This window comes from Garra rufa, chromosome 18, assembly GCF_049309525.1.
Source record: "Garra rufa chromosome 18, GarRuf1.0, whole genome shotgun sequence".
NCBI classification, from domain to species: Eukaryota; Metazoa; Chordata; class Actinopteri; order Cypriniformes; family Cyprinidae; genus Garra; species Garra rufa.
The window spans coordinates 42,810,136-42,827,021 of NC_133378.1; the positions used below are offsets into that span (position 1 = coordinate 42,810,136).

Genomic DNA, 16,886 nt, shown 5'->3' on the forward strand with positions numbered 1-16,886 from the left:
GTGCACAGTCAGGATTTTTAAAAAGGTAAATTGGCTGTATAAAAACAAAGAATAGTAAATGAAAAACTTTCCTAATTTTTACCTATTCACTTAAAAAAAGGAGAGATGCCTAAATATTAAAGGGGTTCATTATTATTATCATTGTAAAAATTAAAATTATGTAATGGTATGGCAAGCTTTTAAATCAATATTGTGGTAAGGGAATATCACATCTGTATCTTATACCTGCTTGAAAAAATAAGCCTTGTTGCAACCGTCCCCACTCTCCCCTAATCTATTAGATTGTGGCTGTTATAAACTGTCAAATGTGCCTTTTCCAGCAAAACGGCTTTGGCCCGAGCAGATATAAATGGAACGCTATTGGCTATTTTAAAAAAGTGGGCGGGGCTGCGCGATATGTTTCAGTTCCAGAGATAGGCTACTGAGATCTAAATATGGCCCCGGGAGTAAATTATTAAATTATGCACCTTTGCAGAGGTCAAAAACCAGATGTGGGTCTGTTTACATTCGGCTTCTTTTAAAGAGGAAAATGTCAACAATTAATGTTGGAATTCTCTCTTAAAAGAATTGTACAGATCTTAGTGCCATAAATATTAGTTTTCGAAAGTTTGCACGCCTTTAACTCAGTAAGAATTAAAGTTTGATTTAAGATTTCAAATATTAACGTTTCAGTTGATATGTTAATTAAAGTCTCTATATGGTTCGGTTTCATAGATATGGGATATTTAAGGACAGCACGATTGGTGTGAAACATTATTTGTTGTGTTCAGTTTGAACACTTTTCCGACTTTTACTGACCTCTTTTGCTTCTCTTTTATAAAATTAAGCAAATCTTTTCTTCCATATAATGAAGTATGTCCGATTGATTATCAAAGATAGAATAAATGGGCGGGACTTGGTTCTCAAATGTTGAGGCAATGGGATTGTAAGAACAGGGCGTCGTTTTAGATGAGATGATTGGAGAAAGCCTGCATACCCCACTAGAAACAAGTGTGGAATTCAGGCACAACCTTTGAGTTTCAGGCTATTTGATCTTCAATGACGTCACACCAGACTGTCAGTCACTTCATGACTTTTATGAGCAGTGATGAGGTTAGTTAGGAGAGACAGAGTTAAGGACAGGTGTGTGTGTGTGTGTGTGTGTGTGTGATTTTTATCTTTTCCATCTCACACACTTGCTCCAGCATAGTATCTGATAGTAATGGCGTTTCTGCGCTGGATCTTCGGACTGCTGATGGCCCTGATCGTGGTTTACAGTGTGTGTGTGATGTTTTATTACACACCTGAAACACACTCATCCAGGTGAGCGCATGAACTACAATATTTGAGCTTCATCTCTGATCACATCAAAACTCTTCTTTGTTTGTAATTGCTTATCTTTAAAGAAATGATAAAGCCTAAAATATAGGATTTAACAGAATGGAGTATATTTAAATTTGTACAACTCCAATTATTCTTCGCTTGTCATTGTGAACAACTGTGTGCTGATGAGAAACGCACAATGTGATTTTTATCTCATGTTTTAAGTTTTTTACATTGCGGGGAAATGCCTGATATGATGAAACAACTCTCTAATTATGTATTTCATTGTTCCAATGTATGATAAAACAGCTAATAATTACAAATGCACAACTAATAATAACATAAGTGAACAAATGCAAACATTTACTAAGTTGGTTTCAAACAACTAGTTAAAAACTGTCCTAATAATATTTTAGAATGTAATTTCTGTCGCTCAAACTGTAGATCATGTCAAAGTCACTGGGTTTGTTTCCCAGGAAAAGCAAGATCTGATAAATGTGTACATAGAATGCGATTGCAAAACTGCTTTGACTTTCTATAAAGCTGCTTTGAAACCAAGAGAATTGTGAAAAGCACTTTTACTTGACTTGAATTCACACAGATGTTCTAGCAGAGGAACAGCTGAAGGTCTCCATGTTAATTATTAAAATTCAACAAAAAAGCGCAAGAGAACTATTCATAAACGTTTGATTTCTTCGTTTAAAATAACTAAGTTGGTCTTTATCGTTGTTGTGTTTTCATTAAAAACGGTTTAAATAACACCGCAACTCCGCAAGTATAAGCCATGCTTTCTCGTCTTCATGAGTTGGATGTTTATTAAATGCGAATTGTACTGCTTTAGTAATAATAAACCACAAACTGTGGTCGTTTAAAAAGGGGAAATCCATTTTTGTCATTTTGTTATTAAAACTTCAGTTTCATATAAGTGAATATGGTACTATTTTATTGTAGGTCTATATGTTTTTATTATTATCATTAGTTATAATGAGCCACAAAGGGAAAATAGAAAGACCTTTACTTTTTATGTTACAAAGTCCGTTTATTCGTTTTTTTTCTCATTAGCAATAGTTATCACGAATAGATAACGTTAAAGATCAAGGTACGAGAATGCGACATGGTTGCTGCTGAGGAGGTAAATGGACTCTTTCTCGGTTTCTTTGTAGTAGCTGTACATTTATTCATTTAGCAGCTGTAGACATGCTCGTTATTTTTTCATTTGGGTACAGACGTGTTACAAGAAAAAAAGATCAAAGTCATGGCAACAATTTTATATGTTTTTTTAATCAGTTTTAATGGGTTGATATAAGATAAATTGGGCCACATTTTGGTTAATCGCTTGGTACACTAACAAAAAACCCATCTATGACATTTAACTCTGTTCTTATGATTAATAAGGACTGTTTTTAATACTTTTGTTCAGGTAAAATGGGCCGCCTGATCGAAAATGTGCGTCAAAATGCAAATTAAAATTGAAACATTTCTGATAAAACACATTTAATTTAATAATTTAGCAGTGTAACATTGCATTTAAAGTTCATTAGAACATCAATTTGAATTACATTAAAAAAATCGATTTCACGCTGTATAGAGAAAACGTACATTTGCGTTTAGGCCTCTCTCATCTGTCTCCTTATATTCGGCCAATGCTCCTCTCATCCTCTTCCCTACCCACCAATTGTATTTTTTGCCCCATTCCTGGCAGACATTCTTTCTATCTCCTTAATGCTCTTTTCTGGCCCTCTTCTTTCCTTTCTGATCCTTTGTGTTTTTCATGCTGTCTGTAATAAATACATTAACATTAGGCTACTTTACTTCAATGCCTATCACTTCTATATCAAAATGTCTCTTTCACCCATTGTCTTTTCAGTGAGAGTGAGCCCATGTGTGCACAACTATGTTTGTGTGTACACATACACATACCTCACTAACATGCACATACAAACATAGTCGAGCACACATAAACACATTCAGAAGGTAAAATGTGAAAAAGCTATGTCACAAATGCAATAATAGAATATATTAATAACATAAATAAATTTAGTAAGAGGAACCACTAGAATTTCTGCCTGAACTCTCCTTAGAAGGTGGCCCATTTTAACTGAAATTATTGGCTCATTTTATTTGAACACATTCAGGTAAATTGGGCCCGTAACTAAAATTGCTTTTAAATAAAAATATAGATTATTTAGCAAAATCATTTTATCTCACAGAGGCCAAGACGTTATGAATCATTATTTCTAAATGTGCATTTGTTTTTATTGATTTATCATCCTTACTATTGAGAAGGAATATTGGATATATCAGGCCACTCACCTTGCTTTTTTCTGGCGCGGCCTCAAAATGAGACCTCTACACCCTTAGCAAACTCAGTCCAATAAAATCATTTGCTAGATGTCAAGAACTTTTATGGCAACAGTTTGAAATTCTTTGTAGTCATTGACTGTTAACTTTTAAGGAAATATGACACTCAAACCTTAAATGGCCTATTTTACCTGATGGTCCAGTTTACCTAATATCACCCTATATACAGTGGTGTAAAAAAATGTTGGTCCCCTTCCTAATTTTTGTTATTATTATTTTTTTTGCATGTTTGTCACACTTTAATGTTTCAGATCATCAAACAAATATAAATATTAAGTAAAGATAACACAAGTAAACACAACATGCAGTTTTTGAATGAAGTTTTTTATATTGTGAATTGAAAACAAAATCCAAACCCACATGGCCCTGTGTGAAAAAGTGTTTGCCCACTAAACTTAATAACTGGTTGGGCCACCCTTAGCAGCAACAACTGCAATCAAGCGATTGCGATCATTTCCATTGAATCTGTTACAGCGCTGTGCAGGAATTGTGGCCCACTCATCTTGGCAGAATTGTTGAAATTTAGCCACATTGGAGGGTTTTCATTTTGTGTTTCATGGTGTGTTTTGGATCATTTTCCTGCTGTAGAACCCAAGTTCGCTACAGTTTGAGGTCACCAATAGATGGCCGGACATTGTCCTTCAGGATTTTTTGGTAGACAGCAGAATTCATGGTTCCATTGATCACAGCAAGTCTTCCAGGTCCAGAAGCAGCAAAACAGTCCCAGACCATCATATTTTGCTGTTGGTATGATGTTCTTTTCCGAAATGCTGTGTTAATTTTTACTCAGATGTAATGGGACACACACCTTCCAAAAAGTTAAACTTTTGTCTCGTTAGTCCACAGAGTATTTTCCCAAAAGTCTTGGGGATCATCAAGATGTGTTTTGGCACAACTGAGACGAGCCTTTATGTTCTTTTTGCTCAGCAGCGGTTCTCGTCTCTGAACTCAGCCATGAAGGCCATTTTTGCCCAGTCTCTTTCTTATGGTGGAGTCATGAACACTGACCTTAACTGAGGCAAGAGAGGCCTGCAGTTCTTTAGATGTTGCACCCTAATGCACTTTTTGCATTTTAGCATCATACATTCTTTTTTACAGTCAGTCTGCCATTCAGACATTTTAAAAGTGTGACTTTAGGTGTCCTAATACTTTCTTAGACTGCTGTGCATCACATTCCTCTTGTTTATCTTACGAAGGGCTGGAGATGAACTTCATGTTGCAAGCGAGATACTGTTATAATAAGATGTGTGTGATAAAGGCTTTCATCTAATGCAGAAGAAACTGATTTCTCTCTTGTTTTTTTCTCTTTCAGAGAGGCGATGACAGAAGCGTTTCAGCGGCTGCGCTGCGCTAAACTCAGACGCAAGTTCTCCGGCATCCCAACCGCTAGAAGGTGAAACCAGCTCTTTTCATGCTCTTTTCAGTACAGCGAAGTGAAGGAGAGCAATAAACATAACATTTCTCAAGAGAAATATTTGAAGAGGACACAAATTATACAGCCAAAATTGTACTTGTAAGGATGCTATGTGTACACACCATGTGTGTGTATCCACCTTTTTTCTCAAGGTGTAAGTCTATGGGTTTTATTTAAGACTTAAGGTTTATTATCCGCTATAGGGAAAAAAACAAGAACAATGTGCAGCAGTAAACAGTAAAACTATTTGCGTTACAAACCAGTGTCCTCATAATTAAGATTACACATTAAGTAAGGAATAATTGACGACGGGCCGTAGAATTCTTAAAAAATAATGCACACCCGAGGTGGTGATGCGGTCACGACGCGAAGCGGAGTGGCCGTTACACCTCGGGTGTGCATTATTTTCGCAGAATTCTACGGCCCGAAGTCAATTATTCCGCTTATACTACAGTTACCACAGCTCAAGACATCGATCAAATGATATATTTCAAGACATTAGTCCCGTTTTTATCCTTAAAACCCTATTGTGAGTAGGATTAATTTCTTACGCAGCTCATTCAACAGCTTCATTGCTAGTTCCAAAACGTCATTTTAGAACTAGTAACGACGCTTGGGCTGTTGATAGCAAAATAATGCCGTTAATAATGAAGTTTAGACAGACCGACAGAAAAGCAGACAGACGGAAAGAGTGAGGGAGAGAAAAACTAAGTGTATGACTTTACCTCTCTCACGTCTGTGTCTCTCAAGGGGGACTGGCAGCATCGTCTCTACTAACAGTTGAACTTTAAGTTCATTTTCTTCAAGACCACGCCGTTGTTACCTCGCGTGTGAGAGCTGTCATGTAGTTTTTAAGTTGTTAATCGTCAGAGCAGCGCTAACAACATTAGCGCGAGTGCAAACTGTAACATTATGTGTGTGCGTCTGTGAGGTGAGTGAGAAGAGGGCGAGAGAAATAGTTCGTGCTTTCCGTACATAATAAAACGTAATATATTGTGGAAAAAAACATGGAAATAATCTGTCGTTTTTATCCTGATGTTTACTGTATTTATTAGTTTGGCCAGTGTCATTGTGGGTTTTAGTTATTTTGCTGTTTTGGGCTGTAAGGACTTTTGCAATAACTGAAATCGTATGGCGAAGTGATATAGACATGCACTGCGGTCTAAAGCTGCCTGGAACTACGTTCGCCGTGCGTTTCCCTGAATATAATGCACACCTCTAGAACGTTCGTCAGCCAATCAGATTCAAGCATTCAACGGCCCTGTAGTATAAGTTAGGAATAACTGACGGCGGGCCATTTAATTCTCAGAAAATAATGCACACATGAGGTGGTGTTCGTGGAGTGGCCGTTACACCTTGGCTTTGCATTATTTTTGTAAGAATTCAAAGGACGAAGTCAGTTCTCCGCTTAAAGGCTACTATGGGCACCACGCCTCAAGACATCGATCGGATGATATAGCCTCAAGGCATTTGTCCGGTTTTTGTCCTGAAAACTCTATTGTGAGTATAATAAATTTCTCACAGCTCATCCAGCGTCTCCGTTGCTAATTCCAACATGTCATTTTAGACCTAGTTACAATGCTTGAGCCGTTATAACAGACTAAATACGGTTAATAATTTAGACAGACAGGCAGACAGAGAGAATAAAAGTTAATTCTCTTCAGGAACAGTGCCGTTGTTTCCTCGCTTGTGAGAAATATTATGTAGTTTTTAAGTTGTTAATCATTAGAACAGTGCTAACAACATTAGCTCATTTGTTAACTTGTGTGCAAACTCATGAATGCAGATTTAGGCATTCAACAGGTTATAATCAACGGTTTGCCGTGCAGTTAAAAACTTTTAAATGTTGAGGCTAATAACCGCCAGACACCAAGTGCATTTAAAATCCTTTAATGCACGGCAATAGCTTAGAATAACCAATAATTTGTTCACTTTAACAGTATTCTTTAAACACTGTTTATGTAAAATGGCGCTTTAAAATAATTATGGCAGAATAATTATTTGATAAAATCATTATTTACATTGATTAACCCCATGTTAAATTGGGGGGTCATTTGTTTTGCGGTTTTGCTATACATTCTTAAATTGATTATATTCATATTATGTTCTTGCCCCGTTCATGCAATGAATGCATGTTATTGAATGAGTGTGTTTTTTCCAGAACATTAATTCACCTGCTCAGTTAATTTCAGTGGTAGGCTATGATACATATTCATATATTAAATGCCCCCTAACTTGCAAACTTCCCGTGATAATGCAAATATTTCTGCCCGTTTTCGCTCGTTTTCAGCTTCTGCTTTTCTGCAACAGACTGAAGCCTCCACGTAAATTCAGCAGCCCTTGCTTTCAGCTAATAAAAGAAAAATGCTGCGATTTTCGTTTTTATTTTATGATTGTCGGGGCAGTCTCCATGCAGCTCTATCTTAAACGTCTCAAAATACAGTTCACTTTAGATTGGCAAGACAGTCATTTATGCCTGGAGCTGGCCCCAGATAGGTTAATAGGTTCACCACATGGTCATAATTATTAAATTATCTTGTGTCCTCTAACTGAATTACCAAACTGCAGCAAGACTGTTGATCTGCCACTTAAAGGGGTCATCGGGTGCAAAACTAACTTTTCCAAGTTGTTTGAACATTAATGTGTGTTGGTAGTTTGTGAACACAACCACCCTACAATGATAAAAATCCACTTTTTTCAATCTTTAAGGCCTGGTTTCTCAGACAGGGTTTAGACTAAGCCAGGATTAGGCCATAGTTCAATTAGGACACTTAAGTAATTTTTATAAATGTGCTTAGAAAAAAACATTACTGCTGTTCATCTTGAGACAAAACAAAGGAACTGATATAATTTAAGATCAGTTAAGGTTCTTTCAGTTTAAAAAAAACATCTCAGACATTTTAGTCTTAGACTAGGCTTAAGCCTTGTTTGTGAAACCGAGGGTATAAGTAATATCCCCTTTTTAAAATCAGATCATTCTTAGCTTCTTGTCGTTGTGACGAAATACATTTGATTGACATGAGCGTCTTACCTTAGCCCCGCCCTCACCGAGCTGAAACAGTCCGAAAAGGTGACCAAAATTCAATGTTTAGTCAACGTCTAAGGACAACGTTATTTTGACGTCCAATAACGACGTCAAATGACGTTGATATTTGGTTGATTTTAGGTTGTGTTGAAAAGTGTCCAAAATCAAACGTCGAACCAATATTGATGTCAAATACTGACATTTATTCATCAGGTATGACAACCAAAATCCAACGTATGATAGACGTCAGAGTGGTTGGGATACAACGTCAATCTGACGTAATGTTGACGTCCTGTGCTTGCTGGACAGGTGCAGAGGAAGACTCTAATTGGCTGATTGAGGTGTTCTGTTGTTAGATGTAATAATGAACATAGCAGAAGTCATTTACTACCGACATCTGAGCCGCTGAAGACGCAGAGGTTTAACATTACTTTAGTTTTTAAATGGAAAGCGCCAATCTCGATCTACATAAGCATCTGTCTTCGTGCAAATTGTTCCTGATGCAGCTTCACCCAGAAGTGAGTATAAGGTTTTTTTTATGCATCTTTGCAAATGGCCTTCCTTAATAAAGTGCTTGTTGGCAAGATTCGCCGATAAACGCGGCTTAAGTAAACATAATCCCAGAGAGAGGCTGGGGAGCAGAGCTCGTGGCATTTAAAGGGGCCATGTCTTAAAATGAGCTGAAATTAGGGCTAGGCGATACCACTTATTTTGTTTTCGATACCATACCGATACTTTTAAGGCCAGTATCATCGATATCGATACCGATACTTCTAAATATAACTTTTAAATTATTACATTTATTAAATTAATAAGAGAAAAATATCTAATTATACCCTTAACTTTATATTTGAAATGCATTTTAACATTTAATATGCAACTAATAAACTTTTATTTTTTACCAGTGGTTAAAATATGTTTACTGTAGTGGTAAATACAAAACCTATAGTTGAAAATGCATAGTTTCATAAGGGGCTGCCAGTGACAGGCTGCTGCACACATAAAATACAACATTTTTATTCTGAGGATGTAGAATTTATATTAACATTACTACAAAACATGATCAATGAACTTTAAGTGTTAATTTAAAGAAATGTAATTGCACAAATTATGTAGGCTACAATTTCAGTTTGTTTATTGTGAAATAGCTCAAACATGTTTTTATTTTCTGCCCTCTGATAAGCGTTGTTCTGGGCTGCCGTTTCCCAAAAGCATCAATGCTTTCTTATGATACTTTTGGGAAACGCAGCCCTGTTTGAATGCACTGTCTGAAGGGAGTGAATGCTCTCTGGGATTGATTGGATACTTTCGATACTCACATCAGTATTCATATATCGATACTTTAGGATCAATATGCCCATCCCTATAGCTGAAATTTTGCAGAGCTGATTTTGACAAGGTAAAAGGGTGTTTTTTTTTTTTTTTTACTACTATTGAGAATTTTTAATCAAAGTATATTAGAGACTTTTCATTAAGACCCTAAAGAATCATATGAACTTGTGGAAAATGGCCATCCGATGACCCCTTTAAGATATTCAGTGTTTTGTTATGCTGGGATAAATCAAACTGGGACCATCCAGAGAATGTTGACAGAGTTGTTTCAAACGTCTCATGCTTTTCTTTTTCAATAGACTAAACATGAAGCGTTTCACCCAAGAACTTGACGATTTCCTAAACTGTCTGTACAAACCGAACACGACCGAGCAGGAGCTAAACAGGTGTGTGTGTCCATCTCTAGTCACCTTCATGCATTACTTGTTGGTTAACAGGTTATTACACGTGTCTCATATATGACCCTGATGTCACTGCATTAGCTGGTTTAGTAGTATTTGGCTTATTCCTGTTCTGCCGAATGCTTTAAATTGACGTTTGTGCTGCTGTTTTCCCTCCAAAGTGATGTTACTTTTTGTTAGTTAAATGGATTTAAACTGCAGACAAAAAGACAGGAAAATGATTCCGAGTTAATATAATGTTCAAAAAGAAAACATGTTTCATTTGAAAGATTTAATTTGGAGAAAAGAAGGGAAACATCTGGACTATTACTGAATGATTCATTCAGTAGATTAATTCTGCTTATTAACTGGATCATTTCAGAGCTTTGTACCGCTCATAGTTCATGAGTAGTCTTATCACGTTAAATGTAATTTTTATCACTGATGTTTATTGAGAGCTGAATGCTTGTGAAATGAGTGCTGATAGGTAATTCTGTCTCTTTGTTTGTGTTAATGACAGAATGAGGCTGCAGTTTTGCTGTAACGCCACAGGATCGATATTCCTCACCAAACGAAACACAGCTGTCAATCAGATCATCCCATATGAAACAACCACTAAAAGGACATACAAAATGAATCCAGACATTCACAGCATGCTGCCTGAGGTGTGTGTTCTGGTTACTATGTGGCCGTTATGATGACTTTTATATTAAAATAATAGAGGTCACACTATTAAACATTTCTAAAATATAAATATTTGATGAAAGACTTGGGAAAAAAAGTTTGCCTTGACAACTAACTAAAATAAGTTTGTGTGTGTGCAGGATGTCCCCTGGAGCGGTCGTCGTCTGGGTCGGTGTGCTGTGGTCGGCAGCGGCGGGATTCTGAAGAACAGCAGCTGTGGACGTGAGATTGACAGCGCAGACTTCGTCATACGGTAAACACATCCCATCATGCCTTGCTCCTCACTGACTGTAGTGATTTATATGGACCAGAAACAGGCTGAAAATCCCATAGAAAAAAAGACCTGAGACATCTACAGAGTAGAAGCTCATATAGACTTTGAACTTGTTTTTTTACAGCAGTTTTAAAAGACTGAAACAGCTGCAGCCTGTCACAGTCTCTAGGAAACTTTACTTTCTATTTTAATTCAGTGTTACTTGCCTTTTCTTGTAATTATTTGTGGCCCCATTGCCAGGATCATGGATCTATGTGTTTTGTTTACCTTTTCGACGTTTCCCTTGTGCCTTTAGATCTAGTTTTCCTATGTGTTTTCCAATGCTCTTATTTAGTCTTTCTGTTTCTGTTCCTTGATTGTTTCCAATTTGATTACAGGTGTGTCATGTCTTCCACCCATTAAGTTGTGTATTTAAAGGTGCCATAGAATGCATTGATACAATATTTTAACTTGTTCTTTGAGATCTACATAGAAGGTATATGGCATAGGAAAGGGCAAACATTCTCCAGAAACGGTTTTAAAGTCCATAGGATTTGTCCCTAGAATGAAATGATCTGTTATTACCTTATTTGGAAGGTTCATGAATAATAATGAAGAGCTCTGCCCTGATTGGATATCTTACAGAGCGGCTCACTCTAACACAGCAGGAAGGAAACACATGGAGGAAATATATATTTAATTACGGAGCTTGAACTGCTATTACTATGCGGGGGATTGAAACTGCCGTTTTGAATGCACAATAACTTTTTAGTTTCATTTTTGAGATCGGCAATCGCACATGCTGTGTAACGTTATACTACAGCGGCAGTACTTACCACATTTGACAAGTTTAGATGCTTGTTAGTGATGCTCAGGATCTGCAAATCATTCACCATCATCCACACAGTCATCTCTCCTTACTCTGTTTATGTGGTAAGTGAAATCTTATGCACTGCAATGTAGCAGGCAAAGTGTCCCTTTAGTGGCTCGCCTTATTTTATTGGTTTCCTTGCCTTTCTGAGTACAAATCATCCCTTCACTGAAGATCTCCTGTGCAAGCTGGAACATAACATTTATTCCCGTGAGCTGACATTTTCACTATTGTCCTCGCTTTGTTTTTGTTTTTTTCACAATAGCACCCAAAGAACATCTGATGAATTGTCTATGCAAATGTTGGGGGCGTAACTATTAATAATCCAGAGACTACGTAATAGTCGCTGTTATGTTAGGATTGACCTGTTTTTCAGTGTCTTTTTCAAACACCAGGTTTATATAAGAAGGAGGAAAAGATGGTGTTTGAGACTCACAGTATGTCATGTCCATGTACACAACTGTTATTATTCAACTATGCCAAGGTATATACAGTTTTCAATTCTATGGCACTTTTAAAGAGTGTTTGATTCTCGCTTCCTTTGTCTGGCATCGATTGTCATTTATTTTCTAATGAACACTTAGAAAACCCATGACCTGCTAAAAGTAGAACCCAGCATATACATTTGTAATATTAAGCCATTTATGTTTAATATCATGCAAATTTTACCCTTAAAGGATAGAAGTGACATCTGTTATGTAGATTAAACGAATCAAGGATTTTTCTCTGTTTCAGGTTTAATTTGGCTTACATTAATGACAGTGATGTTGGACTGAAGACAGATCTGGTAACCATCAACCCCAGTCAGATTAAGCATGAGTCAGTATCCACACACACACACACACACACACACACACACACACACACACACACACACACACACACACACACACACACACACACACACACACACACATACTGCAGATAAAGGTGACTTGACATGACTTGATTTTTTATTTTGTCATATTTGAAACACATATGCTGTAATACAGTTCATTTCTTTCGGTGCAATAGTGTTTATTAGAAACTGTGTGTCTGTAGATACAAAAACCTAGAGAAGAATCCGGATCCGTTTGTGGAGCGGGTCAGTGTGTACGGGAACGCCTCTCTCGCTATCCCCGCCTTTGCCTACACCTTGTGCACTGGACTGGCAATCAAAGCTCTCAGAGTCCTCCATCCAGTCAGACCTCAGCAGCCGGTGGTGTTCTTCAGCCCTGAGTACCTGCGAACACTGGACCGTTTCTGGAAGGGGCGTGGCCTGAAGGAGGTCCGCCTCTCCACTGGGTTTATGTTAATTAGCACGGCGCTGGAGCTGTGTGAGAGTGTGCACGTGTACGGATTCTGGCCGTTCAACAGCGACCTGCTGGACAATCCTGTCCCGTATCATTATTACAACCAGTTGCGTGCGAGTAGAATTATGCACTCGATGCCGGAGGAGTTTGTGCGGCTTCTGCAGCTCCACAGCAAGGGGGCGCTGACACTGCACCTGCAGCCTTGCTCCTCGGATGAGCCCTGACATCTGCACGTGTTCAAGACTGTCCGAAATTGCCTCGCATTACATTATGAAGTGCAGTATTTGGGTCTGAAATAGTTTGGGTCTGAAAACGTGTCCGAATTTACTCACTCGTTTCATTCAAGTGCAGTAGGCCTATATCAGTGGACTAATGCAGTAAATAAGGGTATGTGGGGTGATTTTGCATACAGTGTTCGTGTATTTATTTTGGAAGTCAGTCGTGTTTGCATAGACCTTATTATGTCAGCTGTTGTTAAACTATAGAACAGTCCATTAAATGCACTTCAGTCTCATAGCTTGAAAATTAAATGAAAAATTACGCTATCTTGAGGTTTATTGCTGTCATATCTTTCCTTCTTATTTATAAAGACAGATGACACTAAAGATGAGTCAGGGGGTACAGAGAAACTTACGTCTTTCTTTATTCTCACATTCACTTGTGTATTGGGAACAAATCACTTGGACGTCACTACATGACTCCACCCCTTACTTACATACTAAAGCATTATGTTTATTCATACATAACACTCCTCCCCCCCAAAAAACATAATGCTCTCTTCCTTTTTTTTTTTTTTCCAGGAACAAATGTCAACATAAAATGGGTCAGAAATATCCTTAGTTCTTCAACCAAATACTGAACAATTGAAATAAAGAACTTAAACTATCAGTTTTTTTTTTTTTTTTTTAGTTTTATCCATATTTGAACGTGTGTACCGAACTAACTATAAGTCCAGTCTTATAGGTGGCCGTCTTTCCCTGGTGGGATAACGAGGTTCTGTGCTTGACATGGACTCAGAAACAGTTGTGCTTGAAGCCGGTTTGGGTTGATTTTCTGAGTTTTGCATTTGTGGCATGTTTTCAGTTTCTTTCGACGCAGCTTTTTCCAAAGGTGCAAATGGTGTGTCCACCTTCACTTCTGGAAACACTGGAGATTCTGAACAAGTAGTGGGTATGGCTGCAGAAACCTCAACCTCTGTGGTAGATCCCAGCAACAGCTGATCCACGTGTCTCTTCCAGATAACCTTGTCAGATGTTAGTACCGTGTATGACACTGGGCCGGTTTGAGCAATTACCGTTGCTTGTACCCACTTTGGTCCTGATGTATAGTTGCGTGCCAGAACATTTTGCCCTGGATGAAACAGTCTACTTTTAGCTTTCATTGCTCTCCTATGAACTTGTTTCTGTTGCTCACGAGTTACCCCCTCTTTGACAGTGGAAGGTCTCAGTAAGTCAAATCCAGAGCGCAATGAACGCTTCAGCATAAGAGATGCTGGAGAAACCTTTGTTGTTCCATGGTTGGTGTTTCTGTATGACAACAGAAAGTCGTTAAGGCGCTGATGCAGGTTCCCCTGTCCTTGCGAGGTCTTTAAGGCGTGTTTGATGGTTTGAACCATCCTCTCAGCTAGCCCATTAGTGGCTGGGTGGTAAGGAGCTGATTTAATATGTTGTACACCACACTGTTGCAAGAACACAGCGAATTCGTGTGATGTGAATTGTGGCCCATTGTCACTGATAAGTTGTACAGGGTAGCCGAAACGGCTAAACATTTCTCCCAGTTTTACTACTGTCTTCTCAGCAGTTGTAGAGCGCATAACAGCAACTTCGGGCCACTTGCTGTGAGCATCCACGACTATTAGCAACATCTTCCCTTCTACTGGCCCGGCAAAATCCACGTGCACACGCTGCCAAGGGGTTTCTGGCCAGTCCCAAGGGTGTAACGGGGCCAATTGAGGTTCATTTCTCACCTTCTGGCAAGATAGGCATGACCTTGCTTTTCCTTCAATGTCCCCATCAAGACCTGGCCACCAGAAGTAACTTCTTGCCAGTTCCTTCATTCGCACCATACCACAATGGCCCACATGAAGCTGCTGAAGGACGGTTTTCCTCAGAGATGGGGGTATGATTACTCTTTGTCCCCAGAGAAGGCACCCTGAATTAATTGATAATTCATTTTTTCTAGTCAGGTATGGCTTCAAGTTGGTGGTGTCTTTAGGGACAGGTCCATCTTTTACCATTTCCATGACTTCAGACAGAATTGGATCTGTCCGTGTGCATCTTCTCACCTGTGTTGATGTCACTGGGGTCATCTTGACTTGTTCAAAATAGAAAATGTCTTTCTGCTTGCTTTCTAGACAGGTCACAGGTAACGGAAGTCTTGATAGACCATCTGCATTCCCATGCAGCTCTGCCTTCCGATATTTTATCTCGTATGTGTGTGCTGATAACAGCAGAGCCCATCTCTGCATTCGGCTCGCTGCCAGAGAGGGGATCCCGGTATGCGGCCCCAAAATGGTGGTTAAAGGCCGGTGATCAGTGAGCAGTATGAATGGCCTGCCATACAAATATTGGTGAAATTTTCGAACACCAAAAATGATTCCCAAAGCTTCTCGCTCGATCTGGGCATACTTGCTCTCTGATTTGTTTAAGGTACGTGAGGCAAATGCTATTGGCCTCTCCTCTCCTGAAGGCATGATGTGGGAAATCACTGCCCCCACACCATATGGTGACGCATCGCAGGCTAACTGCAGTGGAAGCTTTGGATTGAAATGAGTCAACACTCCTGACTTCACAAGTGCTTTCTTGGCTTCTTGAAAAGTGGTCTCACACTGCGGTGTCCATTCCCATGACTGGTTACTACTAAGAAGTTGGTGCAGTGGTTTTAGCAGTGTTGCTAAGCCATTGATGAATCGTCCATAGTAATTCAGAAGACCTATGAACGACCGGAGCTGGCTGGTGTTCTGTGGGGCGGGAGCCTCCAGTATAGCTTTTACTTTCGAAGGTGCCTTGTGCAGTCCATCAGCATTGATTACATGTCCAAGATATTCGACTGACTGCTTGAAAAACTCACATTTATCCTTTCTTACTCTTAGGCCATATTCCTTTAGACGGTGGAGTGTGCCATCCAGATTACTCAGATGCTCGGCCTCCGTTTTTCCTGTTACCAAGATGTCATCCAAGTAGCACTGCACCCCTGATAAGCCACTTAACACCTGGTCCATGGCCCTTTGAAACAGCGAAGGGGCCGAGGTGATACCAAAAGGAAGACGCTGGTATCTGAAAAGTCCCTTATGTGTGACAATTGTCAGTAACTCTTTAGAGTTTTCATCAACTTTCATTTGTAAGTAGGCTTGACTCAAATCAATTTTGCTGAAACGCTGTCCCCCTGCCAGGCCAGCAAAGAGATCATCGATGAGGGGAAGTGGATACTGTTCAGGAGACAAAACAGGGTTCACGGTCACTTTGAAGTCACCACAAATCCTAATGGACCCATCCTTTTTAGGCACAGGTACAATAGGTGTAGCCCAGTCACTGTTACTCACGGGTACAATGACTCCACTGGTTACCAGCTCTTCCAGGGCCGTCTCCACTTTCGATCTGATAGCATATGGCACCGAACGGACTTTGCAACACTTGGGCTTACTATCAGGCTTTATGTCAAGTTTGGCTGTAATATCTTTCATCGTACCCAGTCCATCCTTGAATACCTCAGCATGTTTTTCCAGAATAACACTGAGCCCAGTGTTTTCCTTTGACACCATCCGCACTGTTGGCCAGTCCAGCTTCATTGTTTCCAGCCATTCTCGCCCAAGTAAAGCTGGGTAGTTCCCTTTTACCACATAAAGAGGCAGTGTGGCTGACTGACCATTCAATTCCACTTCCACATCCATTACACCTTTTATAGCCACTGGCTCCCCTGTATAGGTTTTCAATACTATCTTGGTGGACTTTAAGCAGACATGTCGAAATGTCT

General features: G+C 39.1%; 1 protein-coding gene across 1 annotated transcript; it reads left to right on the top strand.

The window, feature by feature from the left end:
* The first annotated feature begins 1,201 nt into the window (after positions 1-1,201).
* LOC141290708 (alpha-2,8-sialyltransferase 8E-like) lies at positions 1,202-13,138 on the top strand. Its single transcript, XM_073822801.1, has 7 exons — positions 1,202-1,302; positions 4,976-5,056; positions 9,734-9,820; positions 10,335-10,479; positions 10,639-10,751; positions 12,358-12,441; positions 12,664-13,138. Exons 1-7 carry the CDS (start codon positions 1,202-1,204, stop codon positions 13,136-13,138), a joined length of 1,086 nt encoding a protein of 361 aa, XP_073678902.1.
* Positions 13,139-16,886: the final 3,748 nt, after the last annotated feature.